Raw genomic sequence first — 17441 nt, forward strand, 5'->3', positions numbered from 1 at the left:
GCTAAAAAAACAAACCTTCTGCCCTTATTCGCTCCATATCCCTCTATTCTCTCCCTATTCTTGTAACTATCCAGATGCCGCTTAAATGTTTCTGACGTGTCTGGTTCCACCACCACCGGCATTCTGGGATTCTACCACTCTCTGCATGAAAAATGTCCCTCGCACATCTCCCCTAAACTTCCCTCCTCCCTCACCTTGAATGGAGGGACCCAGGAAAGTATTGAAGATCAGAGAAACCTTGGGGTGTATATCCAGAGATTATTGAAGGTAACAGGGAAGGTAGATAAGGTGATGAAGAAGGTTGACAGGATACTTGCCTTTATTAGCTGAGGCATATAATACCAAAGCAGGATGGTTATGGGTGGCACGGTGGCACAGTGGTTAGCACTGCTGCCTCACAGCGCCAGAGACCTGGGTACAATCCCCACCTCAGGCGACTGTCTGTGTGGAGTTTGCACATTCTCCCCGTGTCTGCATGGGTTTCCTCTGGGTGCTCCGGTTTCCTCCCACAGTTCAAAAATGTGCAGGTCAGGTGAATTGCCCGTTAGGTGAAGGGGTAAATGTAGGGGAATGGGTTTGGGTGGGTTGCACTTCGGCGGGTCAGTGTGGACTTGTTCGGCCGAAGGGCCTGTTTCCACATTGTAAGTAGTCTAATCTAAGTTATACTGCAGCAGTATAACATTCTGACCAAACCACTGCTGGAGAGCTGCATTCAGTTCTGAGTTGTGAGGGACGTTTGGATAAGAAGGGCACCTGCCCGAAGCGTCGATTCTCCTGCTCCTCAGATGCTGCCTCACCTGCTGTGCTTTTCCAGCAACACACTCTTGACTCTGATCTCCAGCATCTGCAGTCCTCACTTCCTCCTACATTTTCAGGTAGTCAGTTCCAGTATCCCACAGCCTCCTGAATAAATGAAGTTGCCTTTAAATCCCTTCTTAGCTTTCTACCTGTTAGCCTAAATCTATACTCCTGGTTACTGACCCTTCTACTAATGGGAACAGTGTCTCCAAGGACAGAATATCCCCCCCCACCCCAGTCCTCACCTTTCACCCGACCAACCTCCGCATAAACTGCATCATCCACCGACAATTCCACCACCGACAAACGGACCCCACCACCAGGGATATATTTCCCTCCTCACCCCTATCCACTTTCCGCAAAGACCGTTCCCTCAGTGACTAACCGGTCAGGTCCACCCTACCACCGCAGGAATTGCAAAACCTGCGCCCACACCTCCTCCCTCACCTCCATCCAAGGCCCCAAAGGAGCTTTCCATCAAAGTTTCACCTGCACATCCCCAATGTCATTTATTGTATCCGTTGCTCCGGAGGTGGTCTACTTTACATTGGGGAGACTGGACCCCTTCTTGTAGAGCGCTTTAGGGAACGTCCCCGGGACACCCGCACCAAGCAACCTCACCGCCCCGGGGCTGAATATTTCAACTGTCCTAGCTGCCAATCTTCCTTCCCACCTATCCACTCTACCCTCCTCTCTGACCTATCACCTTCATCCCCACCCCCATTCACCTATTGTACTCTTAGCTACCTTCTCCCCAGCCCTTCCCTCCCTCCCATTTATCTCTCCACCCCAGAGGCTCCCTGCCTCATTCCTGATGAAGGATTGCCTGAAACGTCGATTTTCCTGCTCCTCGGATGCTGCCTGACCACACTAATCTATACTCTGATTTCCAGCATCTGCAGTCCTCACTTTTGCCTTCCTATTTACCCTATCAATGGTCCGCATCATCTTGTACACTTCTATCAAGTCCCTCTTGGTCTCTGTTCCAAGGAAAACAACTTATCCAATCCCAGCTTATCCAAACTTCTGGTTTGGCCAGAATTTTATATTGCTGCAGTATAACCATCCTGCTTTGGTATTATATGCCTCAGCTAATAAAGGCAAGTATCCTGTCAACCTTCTTCATCACCTTATCTACCTCCCCTGTTACCTTCAATAATCTCTGGATATACACCCCAAGGTTTCTCTGATCTTCAATGCTTTCCTGGGTCCCTCCATTCAAGGTGAGGGAGGAGGGAAGTTTAGGGGAGATGTGCGAGGGACATTTTTCATGCAGAGAGTGATAGAATCCCGAAATGCACTGCCAGATCTCAGCCAATGCATTTAGTGGGCGGCACAGTAGCTCAGTGGTTAGCATTGCTGCCTCACAGTCCCAAGTTCGATTCCAGCCTTGGGCGACTGTCTGTGTGGAGTTTGCACATTCTCCCCATTTCTGCGTGTGTTTCCTCCGGGTGCTCTGGTTTCCTCCCACAGTCCAAAGATGTGCAGGTCAGGTGTGGACTGGTTGGGCTGAAGGGCCTGTTTCCACACTGTAGGAAATCTAATCTAATCTAAAGTGGTGGTGGAACCAAACATGTCAGAAACATTTCAGCGGCATCTGGATAGTTACATGAATAGGGCGGGAATAGAGGGATACGGAGCGAATAAAGGCAGGTTTGTTTTTTTCGTTTAGTTAGGGCATGATGATGAGCACAGGCTTGGAGGGCTGAGGGCCTGTTCCCGTGCTGTCTTTCTGTTTTGTCCTTTTATGACTTGACTTGTTAGGTCTTCCCAGTGCATTCCCTCACACCTTTCCAGTTGATGCCACTTTGCTCAGGTGACCAGTCTGTTGATATCCTCCTGCAGTTTATACCCTTCTCACTATTTATTACTTAACAAATTATTGTGTCAGCTATGAATGTTTTAATCACAGCATTTAAGTCCTAATTGCAATGTCAACCACAAACAGCAAGGGCCCCAGCACCAAGCCTTGTGGAACGCCACTAAAAACCGACTCCTAGCCACAAAAACATCCTTTTACCATTACCATCTCCATCCAGCCTCTCAGCCAGTTTTGGATCCAATGTGCTACATTGCGTTAGTCGTTTGCTTTCTTGACTAGTCTGCCATGAAGAGTCTTATCAAAAGCCTTGCCAAAGTCCACGTAGATCACATCAAATGCATTACCTTGATTGAAGACTCCAACGAACTCTTTGCTACCTTCTCTCCAGCCCCAAACCCCCCATTTATCTCTCCACCCTTCTGCCTCTATTCCTGATGAAGGGCTTTTGCCCGAAATGTCGATTCTCCTGCTCCTCAGATGCTGCCTGACCTGCTGTGCTTTTCCAGCACCACTCTGATCTAAACTCTGGTTTCCAGCATCGGCAGTCCTCACTTTTGCCCACTCCTTGGAACAGCGACTGTCTTGGAGATAGATTCCACAGATGTCTCAGCAATACATATGGCCCCCACCCCTCCAAGAAATTAAAACTTTGTGAGAGATTCCAGTTATTCACTTTTGATGATCTGACCTTGAAAATGCCTCAAAGGCTTAATCAGTCATTGACTGTCTGGATGGCTACTCGTGCTGTTGTGTTTTACTTCCCTTTGCTGGTTTAGCGCCCCACTAGATACTGGAAACTACATTTCAGCACCAACCTGAAAGCACTCTTCCAGCTTCTCCCAAGCAGCAAGCTTCACTGAGCCAGTTCTGCCCTGGGATTTGTATCCTGAGCTCTCATCTGGCTTAGTTGCATCAGACAATCACTGCTTGTAGACTTTCAATCTTCCCTCTCTGCGTTGAACCTTTAGTGGTGCATAGCTTCTTCTAAGTCCCAACTCAAACACCTACTTGCCTATTCACTCCTCAATCTTCCACCTGAAGGCCCTAAATCACAATTCAGCAGCATAACCTAACCCTTTCTTTCTGCATGGAGCCTGCTCTGTCATCTTCTCCAACTAACTGTGACTTCAGAATTGCTCCTTAATGACCCTGAACATTTTGAGTGGGCGACTGAAACTTTGCAACAAGCCTCACCTTTGTTCCAAGGTAGTTTACTGAATGTAACTAATATTTTGGAACAATCAAACCTCAAAACCCCTTCGATGGTCAGTTCGCTGGATGTTACAATGTTCATTGAGCACTAGCTCCTACTGCATAAAACCACATGAAAGAATAGAAATTCATCACATTGTTAACAACATCAGGATTACCATGCAAAAATTATGTATATAACTTCCTTCGCAGCAGTGCAGACGTCTAAAGGACAATTTTCTACAGCTTTTTTTCTTGCACTGCTATGTAAATCTACAATTCCATTCTGATAATAAAAACCATGATCAGATGGATGAATATTAGTTTGCTTGAAGCCAAGCGTTGACTGGGATAACTTTGACCAGCATCATTTTACCAGTTTTCCAAGAACAAGCCAAGACATTTCAGAGAGTTGAATGTTGGTCTTCATTATAAAGGTAGTCCTTTCTTCAAATATAGAAAATCAAAGAGGGGTAGTCTATCATGAATCAAATAAACACTTACCACATAACAATCAAACATTAATCAACCTCGAAAGTTTACTGTATCTGAACATAACTCAAACAACTTTACAGGCATTCTGAATCTCAAGTCTTGGGGATCAAGATCACTTCCATATTTTATGGATATTGTTTCCTTTTTTACAGTGTTATTTCTTTAATTTAAATCTCCAATTCTTTCTTACAAAAAAACCACTATCTTCAGGATTTATCTAGATTTGCAGTGTATTATTGTCATATAATCGGCAAATTGCAGGCTTGCATTTTATAACAAATGTCATTGTGTTTTAAAATGTGAACTGCCTGCCCCAGTCTTCTGTCTATATAAGGTACTACAACCTGACTTTATGCCAGCATTCAATAGGATAGATGTGGAGCTAATGTTTCCAATTGCCAGGAAGATGAGAGTGCAATAATAACTGCATAGTGACAAGTTCAGTAAGGAAATTCAGGAGAAAAATCTTTACTCTGAGTGGTTAGAATGTGGACCTCACCACCATCTGGAGTGAATGAGACAAATAACGAGGATCCTTTGAGGTGCGGTTAGATACATAGATGAGTGGAAAAGGTATAGAATGGTATGATGAGGTGATGTTAAGTGAAACAGGCCACCAGCAGAGCCATGTTGGGCTGACTTGCTGAATTGACAGTCAATACTGGACAAGAAGAAATACCCTCCAACAAACATAATTAGAAGTCCCAAAGCCTGCATTATACAATCTGTTCCCTAGCCGTCACTTACTTCCAACCCTGTTCCTAATTGCTGCCTGATGTTGAGACAGAATATTCACAGAATATCTATTATTAAGATGGTCCGTTTCCTTCTGAGTTACAATGCCCAATGTCACCTCTGTTCATCTGCTGCTGAGGCCCAATCTCTACCTTTCTTTCATCAGGGCTGGACTTTTCCAACACACTCCTGTATGGTTCATCTTCTGCATAAACATGAGGTCACCAAAAGCCCTGCTGCTAACTCACTGTAGGGGTCATTTGCCAATCACACCTGTGTTTGCCGATCTTTGGCACCTTAATTTTAAAACTCTTATCCATGCTTTCAAGTCTCCATGGCCTTGCCCTTCCCTGTCTCGGTAACCTTTTCCCAGCTGTACAACCTGCTCAGATTACTGCGCTGCTGCTATTCTGGCCTCTTGGACAGATGCCCAAAATCAAGCTCTCCAGCATTAGCCTCCAGTAACCCTCCTGTGAAGTGCTTGGTTAGCTTTTATTTTATTAAAGATGCTAAGTAAATGCAGGCGGTCATTGAATAGCTTGTTTCCATGCTGGACATTGTATGTAATGTCTCTGAGTTAGATTTTATATTTTATGTTATAATTCTGATCAGAGCTCATGAACAAACAAGGAAGGAATAAAATCAAATCATCTATTTCCAAATGGAAACAACAGAGAGGCTAGTGAATGTCTTCAGTAAATCCCGACTAGGTGAGATTACAGCTGGAAACATCACTGTGATTCAGCACCATTGAGCTGATGATGATCTTTCATCTTTCCCTAGCAGAATTTGTGTCCCTCCATCTCGAATTATCCTGTGTCCAACATTGTGTAGGTTCAAATCCCAATCCAGAAGCATCACAAAATCTAAACTAACTCTCCAGTGCAATACCAAAGAAGATGCTGCACTGTTGAAGGTGTCATCCCTCAGATGAACTGTTAAACTGAGAGCCCATCTGCTCTCTCTTAGAAACTAGGAGCATGAGTAGGCCATTCGGCCTTTTGAGGATGCCCCTTCATTAAACAAAATCATGGCTAATCCTCTATCTCAGCACCGTGTGACATATAAGATCGTATGGCACCATTTTAAAGCAGTGGCATCTGCTTAACATTTGTCCGTCAGACAGTAAACGGGAGTATCAGGTCATCACCTTGTGGTTGCTTGTGGGGTTTGCTATGTGAAAGTTGGCTGCTGTGACAATGTTTCAAAGGCTTTATTGTCTGACTTGAATTTTGGGGATAATCGGAGGATGGGAAAGGTAGTGTTTGAGATTCCTTTCTCTGAGAATGTGCTGAGTTGTCATTGTGTCCATTGGTCTGTCCACAGAATACCTGAACCCAGTGGAGGAGAACCCATTTGTCACCCTTCGGAAGAATGGTGACGTCCACGCTTTGGACAACCCAGAGTACCACAACGTCCCAGAGGGGCAACAGACCACCGAGGATGAGTACGTGAATGAACCCCTCTATCTCAACACTTTCGTCAACATGGTCGAGAACCCAGAGTACCTGCAGGATAAGATCGCCATTTCGGAAAATGTTGACAAGGCCTTTGACAATCCTGACTACTGGAACCACAATTACCCCCCCAAAACCGCCATGCACAACCCTGAGTATCTGCAGGAGTACGGCACAAAGTTTTTTTACAAGCAGAATGGACGCATCAAGCCTATTGTAGCAGAGAACCCAGAGTATCTCTCGGAGTTCTCACTAAAGCCAGGAACAGTACTGCCTTCATACGGACAGCGGAATACAGTGGTGTAACCCTCACAGCACTCAGGAGTCCGGCCTTGCTGGATTTCCTCATCAAACCACAAACTTGTATCCTCAATATTGACTGGAAGGAGTATGTCTGAGGCAATAGTACTGGTGTCTGAATGGAAGGAAAGTTCTATTTGCTAGAATTGAATCCTGGTCCGTTTGGCCTTTTCCTAAACGGCACCTGTTTTCAAAGCAATATGGTTATAACCAGCAAAATGAAGGATTCCTGTGGAAATGCCAAAAATGTAGCTTATTGGGATTGACCTTTCATACTGCCCTTCAATAAGATACCCTGGAAGGTTACATTCATGGATCAAAGTGCAATGACCTCTGAAATTCTCCTGCCACTGTGAGAGGGGAAGTGAGGATTGAAGGGAGCAGGGTGAGGCTGGTGCTGCCGGAATCCTTGGAGAAGGGTGGTCCGACATAATGTAACCTGCCAGCCAGCACGCACATCGACTGATCTGGTCAATCCATCTGCACAAACATGTAAATCTGTTTCTTAGAGGTGCACTGCACTGGTTCACCTTGAATATTTTGAATTGGTATCTGGGTATAAAAGGCATTGGCAGCTGTAACTGGCACCCCTTGCAGGGAGCTGCTTCAGCAGTGGGCTGCAGCGAGGGGGTGTTGGAGGGTGGATGTGAGCCTGGAACAAAATTGGAGGCAGGTGCAGGGATGGAGTTGGGCTGGGCTGGGTGGTCTATAACAAGCATGTCATGCTGCTGATTTTTTTTTTCTGTCCAATGCAGATATTATCTGTATAATTAAAAAAGGTGCGGGTGGGGGTGTCTCAGTAAAGTCTGGTAACAGGCTTCATTTTGAAGGTGTAGTCGATATGTAGCAGAGCTCTTAATCCTTTTTTTTATACTGAAACACACTTTAGTAACGGATAACTTTTGAAATATTGGCAAGCAAACAGAGCCGTTCTTAATTCTAAAGCTTAGATTGAGGAGATTGTTTTATAACCAAGAACTTAATGGAAGGATTCATGTTGTCTTTGATAAGCACACATCAGCACTGCCAATCACGTTTATTACTGGAATTGAGACAGTACTTACCTATGAGAGAGTTACCTTGTACAGCCCTCATCTTGTGTTACCTCAATCTGACTGGTACACAACAGTCTTCAGATGGCCACAGGTAGCTCCAGCGTTAGTTTGGATCTTCTACTGCTGCTGCTTGAGTAGGTATCAGCATTTTAATTCTGTGTTGCGACAAGGCCTTTTTTTTAAGGCGTTTAAAGGGAAGATGGTATCTTATCACAGGGACGGGGGCCAGAACAGGCCACAGGTTCCACGTTTACCAATACAGAGCCAACTTTGAATTTGTTCAAACGCCAACTTTGGTCAGTTTGGCGTGCAGACAATGCAACCTGGCTGATTCAGGGGGTTGCACCTTTTAGTGTTTTATTTCACCAGAACTGAGGCTTGTAGATAGTCAAATAGAAAGGTTGTGAAGGAATACGCAGCTGAATTTAGCTTCTGAAACCATTCTCATCTCAAACTGAAAATGATGGAGTGCTGGAATCTGTGTGTCCTTCCAGTGGTGTTAAGACCATCACTTGCTCTTTACCCAAGCCATAAGGTTAATCGGAAACTGCATGAATGATTACTACCTGGCTCTGTAGCTTTGCTGTCCAGGAATGATACATTACGACTCTTCGCGAAGGCTACACTGCAGTGCTGCTAAACATTAAAAAGGAACACAACATCTATTTACAATCTGGGTCAGTCAGCTCCAGTGAACAATTTATGTTTTGTGCTCTTCAACATTGTTTTAATTGTCTGGGTTCCCCTCCCCTATTAGGATGCTAACTTTCAAGTTTCCACTTTTGTGTCCTGAGATGCTCTCAGTCTGATGAATAACCCACATTTCAATGTTATTTTCCAAATATGTCCACGGTGGCACTGTGGTTAGCACTGCTGCCTCACAGCGCCAGAGACCCGGGTTCAATTCCCGCCTCAGGCGACTGACTGTGTGGAGTTTGCACGTTCTCCCCGTGTCTGTGTGGGTTTCCTCCGGGTGCTCCGGTTTCCTCCCACAGTCCAAAGATGTGCAGGTCAAGTGAATTGGCCATGCTAAATTGCCCGTAGTGTTAGGTAAGGGGTAAAGGTAGGGGTATGGGTGGGTTGCGCTTCGGTGGGGCGGTGTAGACATGTAGGGCCGAAGGGCCTGTTTCCACACTGTAATGTAATCTAATCTAATCTAATAACATCGCCCTCATAATGGCACAGCAGCTTCTGATAAGCAAGGAGTCCTCAACCCCAAGGTGCAGACAATCTTTTCCCAGCCAAGAGGTGGGCAGGACTGAGAAGGGTTTCTGTCCGTACATAGCTTTGGTTCGAGAGGAAATGTAGCATTGTGAATGAGCTTTACTGTGGGTCCCGTCAAGGATCCTTGGTCAATGAATCACTTCACATATATAACACAGCAGAAGCGTTCATGAAGAGAATCCGCAGTTGCCTATATCTAAAGCTGCCGGTAACCGGTGTAAAGATAAGTACATCAAGTGTTGCAGTCTTTGTTGCCTGTACCTCAGAAGGATCAGTGTCACATGGTTGAGGTGGAATTTCTTACCTTGCTCCCAAAAGTAAACTATTTGGCTGCATCTCTTATCCAAACATATAAAACATTCATAGAATGCAGGTGGTAGAAATCTGTCACTCAAAGCAATCAGGAAGTTGGTAGTCCAGAATGTGAGCATTCCTGAAGAAAGGATGATACTGTTTATGGAGCTTTTTATCTGGTACTCAGAAGGATAGATACATGAATGCAAATTTTCAACGGGAGTAACAGTTTATACTGAATGGCCAGCCATTCAGTATCGACAGTGAATTGTTGCTCACTTTGAAATTTGGTATTCTTGCATCTGTCCTGAAGAATGCCAGGCTCAAAGTTTTAACAGCCCCATCTCCTTTTTCCAGCAATTAATAGCAATCAACATGTTCCTTGGCCCCAGCAAAGACTTGATCATCTAGAAACTGACAGTGATCTGGTGGCATGGTGGCTCAGTGGTTAGCACTGCTGCCCAATAAAACCATAACTTGGATTTGACTCAAGGTGACTATCTATATGGAGTTTGTGCATTCTCCCTGTTAAAGTGTGGGTTTCCTCTAGATGCTCCAGTTGCCTCCCACTGTCCAAAAGATGTGCAAGTTAGGTGGATTGGCTATGCTGAATTGCCTATAGTGCCCAAGTATGTGCAGGCTAGGTGCATTAGCCATGGGAAATGCAGGGTTACAGGGATAAGTTAAGAGGGTGGGTCTGGTGGGATGCTATTCAGAGGGTCAACAGGGAATCAATGGGCTAAATGGCCTGCTTCCACACTGAAAGGATTCCATGATTAGTGTGTGCCTAAGGTTTTTGAAAACAAACATTGCAAGGCAATATTGAAAGAGCTGGCAGTGTGAGACTCAGTGGACCGCACTTTCAGAGGCAAAACGAGCTGAATGATGTGTGCTGTAAGATTCCAAGTGTGCAAGGGATATTGCTGCAAGTTAAATGCGATGGGTGTTGCCAATAATGGCAGCACTTACAATTCAGCAGCAGTTGCCCATGTCAAAGATCTAAGTCTGCTTTCTTCCACTCACATCTGTCACACTGGCCTATTTATAATTAGTCCGCATTTTCAATTTGTCTTGATTGTTCTCCAACTCTCCAGATGCCTCAAACTACACTGTTCTCCAGTGCAGTCAATTGATGCCATGGCTGGTCAGCACATTTTCCATCCTGTCCATTCTTTGTCAAATGTTTCCTCCTTCTTACATTTCACAAGTTGCTAAAAATTGAAATATCACCCAACTTACTACATTAGTCAGTTGTGGCCACCTCTTCTTGATGTCACATTCTGGTTGAACTTCAATGGGTTCCTGCACCTGGGGCTCTGATCCTTCACTTTTGAGTAGCCTAGTCATCATTCTGTATGACACTGGCCTTGCCGTTAATGAGAAGGTCGGTTTCTGTTACGTAGAGAACGGACGACGGAATCTCAGAGGGAGTCAGCAAAACCTCATAGTGCAAGTGCTTAGCCATGAACTGACTGTTGTCCTTGTTACCTTCTGATTCGACATGACTTGTCCCCCAATCCCATTCATCTCAAACCCTTCGGAAAGATGCACCTGACTCCCCTTCTTATTTTGAATTCCGACTCAAAGGAATTGAAACTTCCCCGGATCTATACAGAATCAGTCATTGTGGTTTGAGTTTGAATATGTTTTGATCACTCTGACCTTGGGTTTATGTACTATTTACTCTGATGGTACTGCAGTTTTTCAAATTCAATTTACGCGAGGCACTGTTAATTTCAGGGTAATGTCATTGATGTATATAAAGGGGATTCATGTGATTGTTTGTCTGCGCAGCTTGCACCTGTCCTTTCAGATCATTACTGTCTTCATCAAGCAGATGTATGGAAGTCTGGCTGAAAGATCACTTCACTGAGGTCACCTCATGATTCACGATATTGCGAGGCTATTTTCAGGAAGTGCTAAAGTAATTTCAAAACCTTTGCCGATTTTTCACAACTCCTTAATTCACTAAAGAGCCTCTCAAACGACCAAGGTGGGGTCTTGAGCTGATGACTGGGTTTAACCCACATTTAGGTGCAAGAGGCCATCAAACTAAAGAAATAGGAGCCTACATTAGCCTACATCACTTAAACTGCCTGTTTATACTTGTTAACAAGGCATGTTGGCAGTTAACACTTGAGTGAAGGTTTCGAAGCACATTATGAGGGATTTCATCAGTTCTGATGAAGGGTCACTGGATTCGAAATGTTAATTCTGCCTTCTCCCTCAGTACTTGTGCCATCCTGAAACCTATCCCAATGTCTGTGTCAGCCAGTGTGCTCCTCACTATTAGCGGAGCCGACACTTAGAATGTTATGGAAATCTCTTCTACTTTGCAGATGAAAATTATGGCATAGGACCATAAGAAATAAGAACAGAAGAGGGATTTGGCCCTCAAGCCTACTGCATCATTGAATCGGATTATAGCTGAGCTGGCATTCCTCACATCTGCTTCGCTGCATTTTCCCCAGAGCCCTTGATTCCCCTGCTGATCAAGAATCTATCTCAGCTGTAAATATATTGAAGGAGTCTGCCCCTGCGGATCTCTGTGGCAAGGAGTTCCAAAGACACTCAACTCTCTGAGAGAAGAAATCCCTCCTCATCTCAGTCTTCAATTGGTGGTCATTTATTCTGAGACTGTGCCATCTGGTCTTAGACTCTCCAATGAGGGGGAACAATGTCTCAGCATTTACCCTGGTCAGTCCCCTTAAGAACCTTTAAGGTGTTGGACGATTTGGCTCTAAATTGAGTGCTAAAACCAAACATTCAAACAGGCATATCTTACTAGCGCAAATTTTAGTGCCATTTCACTAAAATTGCCCTCTGAATTTCTTCCTACACCTCAATGACAGCGTTACCACATTGGTGCCTGTTGACTAATTGGATTGCTACCCATAAATTGAGCAAGGGGGTGCTCAGTTCAAGTAGCTGTGCGTTAGCTGTTGATTGCCTCGCATTTTATACTGATTCTGACTTTGGCTTGGGGAGGTTAAGCAATTTAAAGGAGTAATTATTTGCATATACAGATCTAGTGGCTTCAGCGTTTAGGCCAATTGTTTAGCCACGCTTCCCGTATGGAATGATAATGGTTTCTAGAAGCTGCTATAGAAACAGTGAACACTGCCTGGGAGCTTATCTTTCCTGGAGCAATTATCAGACAAGATTTGACATGGACACAATGGTGATTTTGGGATATGTGACCATGGTGTGGTCCAAATGTTGATTTTCAGAAACTGGTTAAAACCGAAGAGGTCCGGGGCAGAATTTCCAGAACATGAGGCAGCTGTAAAAGCCCAGTCACTAACCATGGGATGAATTCTCTGGAATGGAGGAGTGTGGTGATCTTAGAGGTTTGTAGGGCTGGAGGACGTTATGGAACTAGATGGCAAGACTGAACGTATTTTAGAGTTGAACTGTTAGTTTGCTAAAGGCCTGGAGTGCATTAACCTGCAGACAACTCAGCGTGCTTTGATTTGATTTATTTCTCATCACATATATTTTGTTACAAAATACAGTGAAGTGTGTTGCATAGTGCCGCCACTCTTTGGCGCCATCTTGGAAAACAGAAAAACAAACCAAAACAAAGAACATGAAGGCAGAAAAGTGAAGAAATGAAAAAGTGTTCAACTTTGAAGTCCTTCTTGTTAAGTGTCCCACCTTGGGCCTGGTGCCCAGACACGAGTCCTGTTTGCCATACCTGCTGGAACAAAAGTCCAGCACCATGGCACCTTCGCTGTTGAGTACTTGCTGGACCTCGCCAGTGTGGAAGCCGCTAATGCCACCTGGTACTGCACCGACCCAAGCTCTACTTTGATTAGATTAGATTATCTACAGTGTGGAAACAGGCCCTTCGGCCTAACAAGTCTACACCGTCCCTCTGAAGAGTAACCCACCCATTTCTGTCTGACTAAGGCACCTAACACTATGGGCAATTTAGAATGGCCAATTCACCTGCCCAGCACATCTCTGCTGCTACAATGAGTTCACTTCGGGCCTACCTTGGCGATGCAGTTGCTCCTGATACCTCCACCATGAACCTATACTGCCTGGAAGCCAAACTCACCTCCATAGCAGCAGCCATGAGTCAGTGTTAGGACTGCCTCAATGCACAAGCTTGCTTTGTACAGTTAAACTATTGATATACTCATCACCAATCTCCAGCTCAGCACAATTTGGCATAATTGACTACATGAAGTGCCCAAACCCGCCACCTGCTACCCGCACCAACATGTGCACACCAACCACCACCCCACCATATCAAAACAGCCACCGAGTGAAAATGGTGGCTTTCAGCAGTTGTGTTGACTGCACTTCAGAATGGCTTAAATATGGCTTTCCATATTTCTGTACTCTTGCATTTTTATCATTCATGAAGAGACCCGGCTTTACATGGATTGGGTGCACAATGTTGAATGTCTATTCAGTATTGCCAGGCAGCTGGTTCTGAATCCTAGGACTTTTTAAACGGGACATTCCCTCCGCCCTCATCTTATGAATTAGGAAATTTCTCAGCTAGCTTGGATCCTCTCCAGACTACCCCCTTGATAAATGAGCTGGATATTTGCCTGAATAAACCTCATACCCTTCCCGCATTCCTCAGCTCACCTCCAACCTTTTCTAGGATTTTAAAGTGACAGTGAACAATGGCCAGACAGAAATTGTCCATTACAACATACCGTAGTACAAGAATGTCAGGACTGTGGACTCTGTGTAGTGGCACAAAACTGTTTGATCATGCTGCAACCAAAATAATTCTACTCCCATTCTCCAAAATCAATGAAACGACTGCTTTGTAGGCTTCCTGGAGGTTTCCTGCCTCCCACTGGGCAAAGACTATGCGAAGTGTTCCATCGCTATCATTAAACAGTCTTGGTCTGAGTATAGAAACTCTCCGTGCCCTTGGCCAAAACTGAGAGCAGACCTCAACCTTCCTGTTACTGTGAAGAGTGCATTCAGAATTGTAGCCAACATGATAATGATTCTCAATGAATTTAGATTGTTTTGAGCTTTTGACTCACCTAACCTTGAGCTGGTTAGCCCACACCAAAACCAGAATATTTGGATTAGTCCCTCTACAACACAACCTCTGATGATGTTATAACAACAGGTCACATAAGGTGCTATAGTTTTGTTTTTAATCATTGTTTTGGTTTGTTGTATTATTAGTTACAAACAAGAGTAGGCTAATACCTGTTTGATGAAAATGCTGACCCTTCTATTTTAATAATGAGATGGTGTAAACACATTTAGTAAAATCCAATCTCTCTCTCTCTCGCGCTCCCCTAACTCATCCACACCTGCCACCGCCGTCCATCCACTTGAACACTATCCATAGGGATGATTCATCCAGTGTGGGTGGTGTAAAATCATAAGAGTGGCCTCAGGATTTTTAGGCATCTCCTATCCCATGTCCTTTAGTTTCTTATTGGGATATTGACTACATTTAGTGAGTGTAGGATAGGTTCTGGGTAATCAGTAAAAGCAGTTCAATCTCATACTATGTCACAAACACCCTTCTTCCAGTTTCAGTGGAAGCAACCAATCATTCTCAGGGCAATCGGTCAATGAAAAATATTTAAGGAGGCTTCGATTTTAACAGATACGTTTACAGTTCACACTGGGAAGTTGAGTTTCCAGAAGATCAGAAATGGAATCAAGAAGGGAGAGTCCATAAGTTAATTGCATTTACAGCACTCCTTGCATCATAGTCAGAGAGATCTAAAGCACAGAAAAGAACCCTTTGGCCCAATGCATGAAAAATAACCACCTAACTATCTTAATCCCATTTTTCATCACTTGGACTGTAGCCTTGTATACCTTGGCATTGCAAGTACACATCTAAATACTTCTGAAGTATTGTGGGCTAGGAGAGGTAGAAGTGTTCACCTCAGACCCAACAATCTGAGTGGCTTGCAAGTGATCCCTGCCACCTTGCTCCCCTCTACCCAAAGCACAACAATCTTTGACATCCCTGATCTTCGCACCCCCACCCCCAATCACTGTCTCCATCCTCCCATGCAGTCTCCTACTTTCCTGACCTCTGTTCCTTTCAGCTTTCCTAGTGGTCAATCCGACTGACTGCTGAGAAGGAACCCTGTTGACGAAAAATAAGACATTCTATCCTTAATTTCTATAAGATATCCATTCCCATCCTAAAATCCTCACCCTTCTTAGACTTGCGCCCACAAATTCTAGCCATGATAGTTAAGTTCAGTTTGTTCCCTCAGCACTCTTGTCTGGAGATAACACGTTATAAGTGATTAGGATTGATTTCACACACCCAATTTCTATCGTTGTACTATCTCCCACTCGTTGCTTTCTGGTATAGAAATAATCCTACTGGGTGACTCTGCTGTCATTTCCATCTTGAGTTCGATTTGTTGCAGTTTATAAAGACAAATTCTTTATGCTATAGCGCCTAGACTTTTGTTTAAATAAATGCTATTTGCTGTAAAATAATCTGCTGTAAGTCCTGCTGTAGTTCCCAACCTGTCACTGTCAGTACTAATTCTGTTATGAAGAATGCTGGTTAATAATTATCAGCTTCAGTCTGCATTTATCTGTTCTTTTGTGTTCAAACAATCACGTCCCAGATGGAAGGTCAATGGATAAGTGAGGAGTTCGGATTTGCCTGAATGAATAATTGTGGAGACAAAGTATTTTTTTTGGGATGGCCACAGAATCGTAAAAGCACGCTTAGGGCACCCTGTATAAAGTGACGGTGTTCCCTTTCGATAAAGGCACTATCAGTCTCTCCGGCTGAACTGCTGCTGAAGCAGCTTAAAGAGTGGACTAATGAAATTCTGAGCAATTGTTGATACTGAGTAATCACTGCATTACACGGAAAATGTGAATAGTATTTTTTATAGATTGTTAAAGAAATGGCTAGATGCATTTGTAAATAATAAGGGAGACTATTGCTTTTAATTTGTGGAATTTTTTTTTGAGGAATACTTGTCCCTTTAGGGTTGTTTTGTATATATGTATTTGGACTGTGGATCTTTTTGTTAAAATTCACAGCATTGTAGAACTGCTGATGATTATGTGTTCAGCACTAGTTAATGTGATGTGTTTTAACTTCTGCGTTTGGCTTTAGCTATAGAAAGCCTTAGCTCCGTGTGTGCTGTCTTGTTAATTAGCTTTTGGAAATCCAGCTTAAAAGAAGCAATTGTAATTCGCACCATCGCAATACCAATAACTAACTTTAAAGCTAAAACTCTCTTCAGTGACTAGTTTAGTCTCTTAAGCTCTTTTCTTTTAAGTGGTAATGTTCATTTTCAGCTACTAATATTTGTGTGCTCATTCACAGTGGAAACCTGCTACCTAAGTTGTTCACTCGAGCACTTGGGTTTACAGCTACGATACTGTTAAACGAGCAGGGGTAAAATACAACATCTTACAGCTTGGGCATCATTGACGCTGTACAATTGGAAGACTGTTCATTTTTGTTACATGAATCTGTCAAAAATATATTTTTAATTTAATATAAACAAAGTTAAATAAACTGTGAACCATGCTGTTTTGTTGACTTCCTCAAACCAGTTCACTAACTGGAAGCACACAAACCTGTACATACATTGTGTTCAGAAATACCTGAATTAAAAGGGAGAGTCGACAGCAATGAAAGGAGCAGTGAAATGGAATCTCCAGCAATCCCAGATCGTGTTTGTGAGATCATTGCAAAGTGCAAAATATCCAAATGCAGGGCAGAACAACAGCCTATCAGCAAGGTCGTGTTCTGCATCGGTGGCTCTGGAGAAGGCAAAGGTCAGGCAACATTTGAGGAGCAAGACAGTCCATGTTTTGGGTATAAGCCTTCTTCAGGACTGCATAAGCAATACCTCCCTGAACTCTGCTGTTAACCTTCATGTTAACTGTAAATAAGATGATGACATTAGACTATAAATAAAATCTAAATTTACTCCTGATGGGGCTTTGCCCTTAATCTTTCTATAATTGCACCAATAATTGTTACTTGATCTGCAACAACATTGAGTCACATCTTTCTCAATTCTGATCACCTTCCTTGGCTAAGCGTAACAGCCTATGTGAACATATGGCTTGTCGAGC

At 43.8% G+C, this 17441-nt stretch overlaps 1 protein-coding gene across 1 annotated transcript in view; it reads left to right on the forward strand.

Annotated features, from left to right (window-relative positions):
- Nucleotides 1-8789, forward strand: part of LOC122551916 (receptor tyrosine-protein kinase erbB-4-like) — a 958043-nt gene extending 949254 nt beyond the window's left edge. The window contains exon 28 of the mRNA XM_043694485.1: nucleotides 6368-8789. Coding sequence (XP_043550420.1) covers nucleotides 6368-6804 — 437 coding nt within the window. The 3' untranslated portion in view covers nucleotides 6805-8789. The remainder of the gene's footprint in view (nucleotides 1-6367) is intronic.
- Nucleotides 8790-17441: the final 8652 nt, after the last annotated feature.

Source organism: Chiloscyllium plagiosum, chromosome 7 (assembly GCF_004010195.1).
Source record: "Chiloscyllium plagiosum isolate BGI_BamShark_2017 chromosome 7, ASM401019v2, whole genome shotgun sequence".
Lineage (NCBI taxonomy): Eukaryota > Metazoa > Chordata > Chondrichthyes > Orectolobiformes > Hemiscylliidae > Chiloscyllium > Chiloscyllium plagiosum.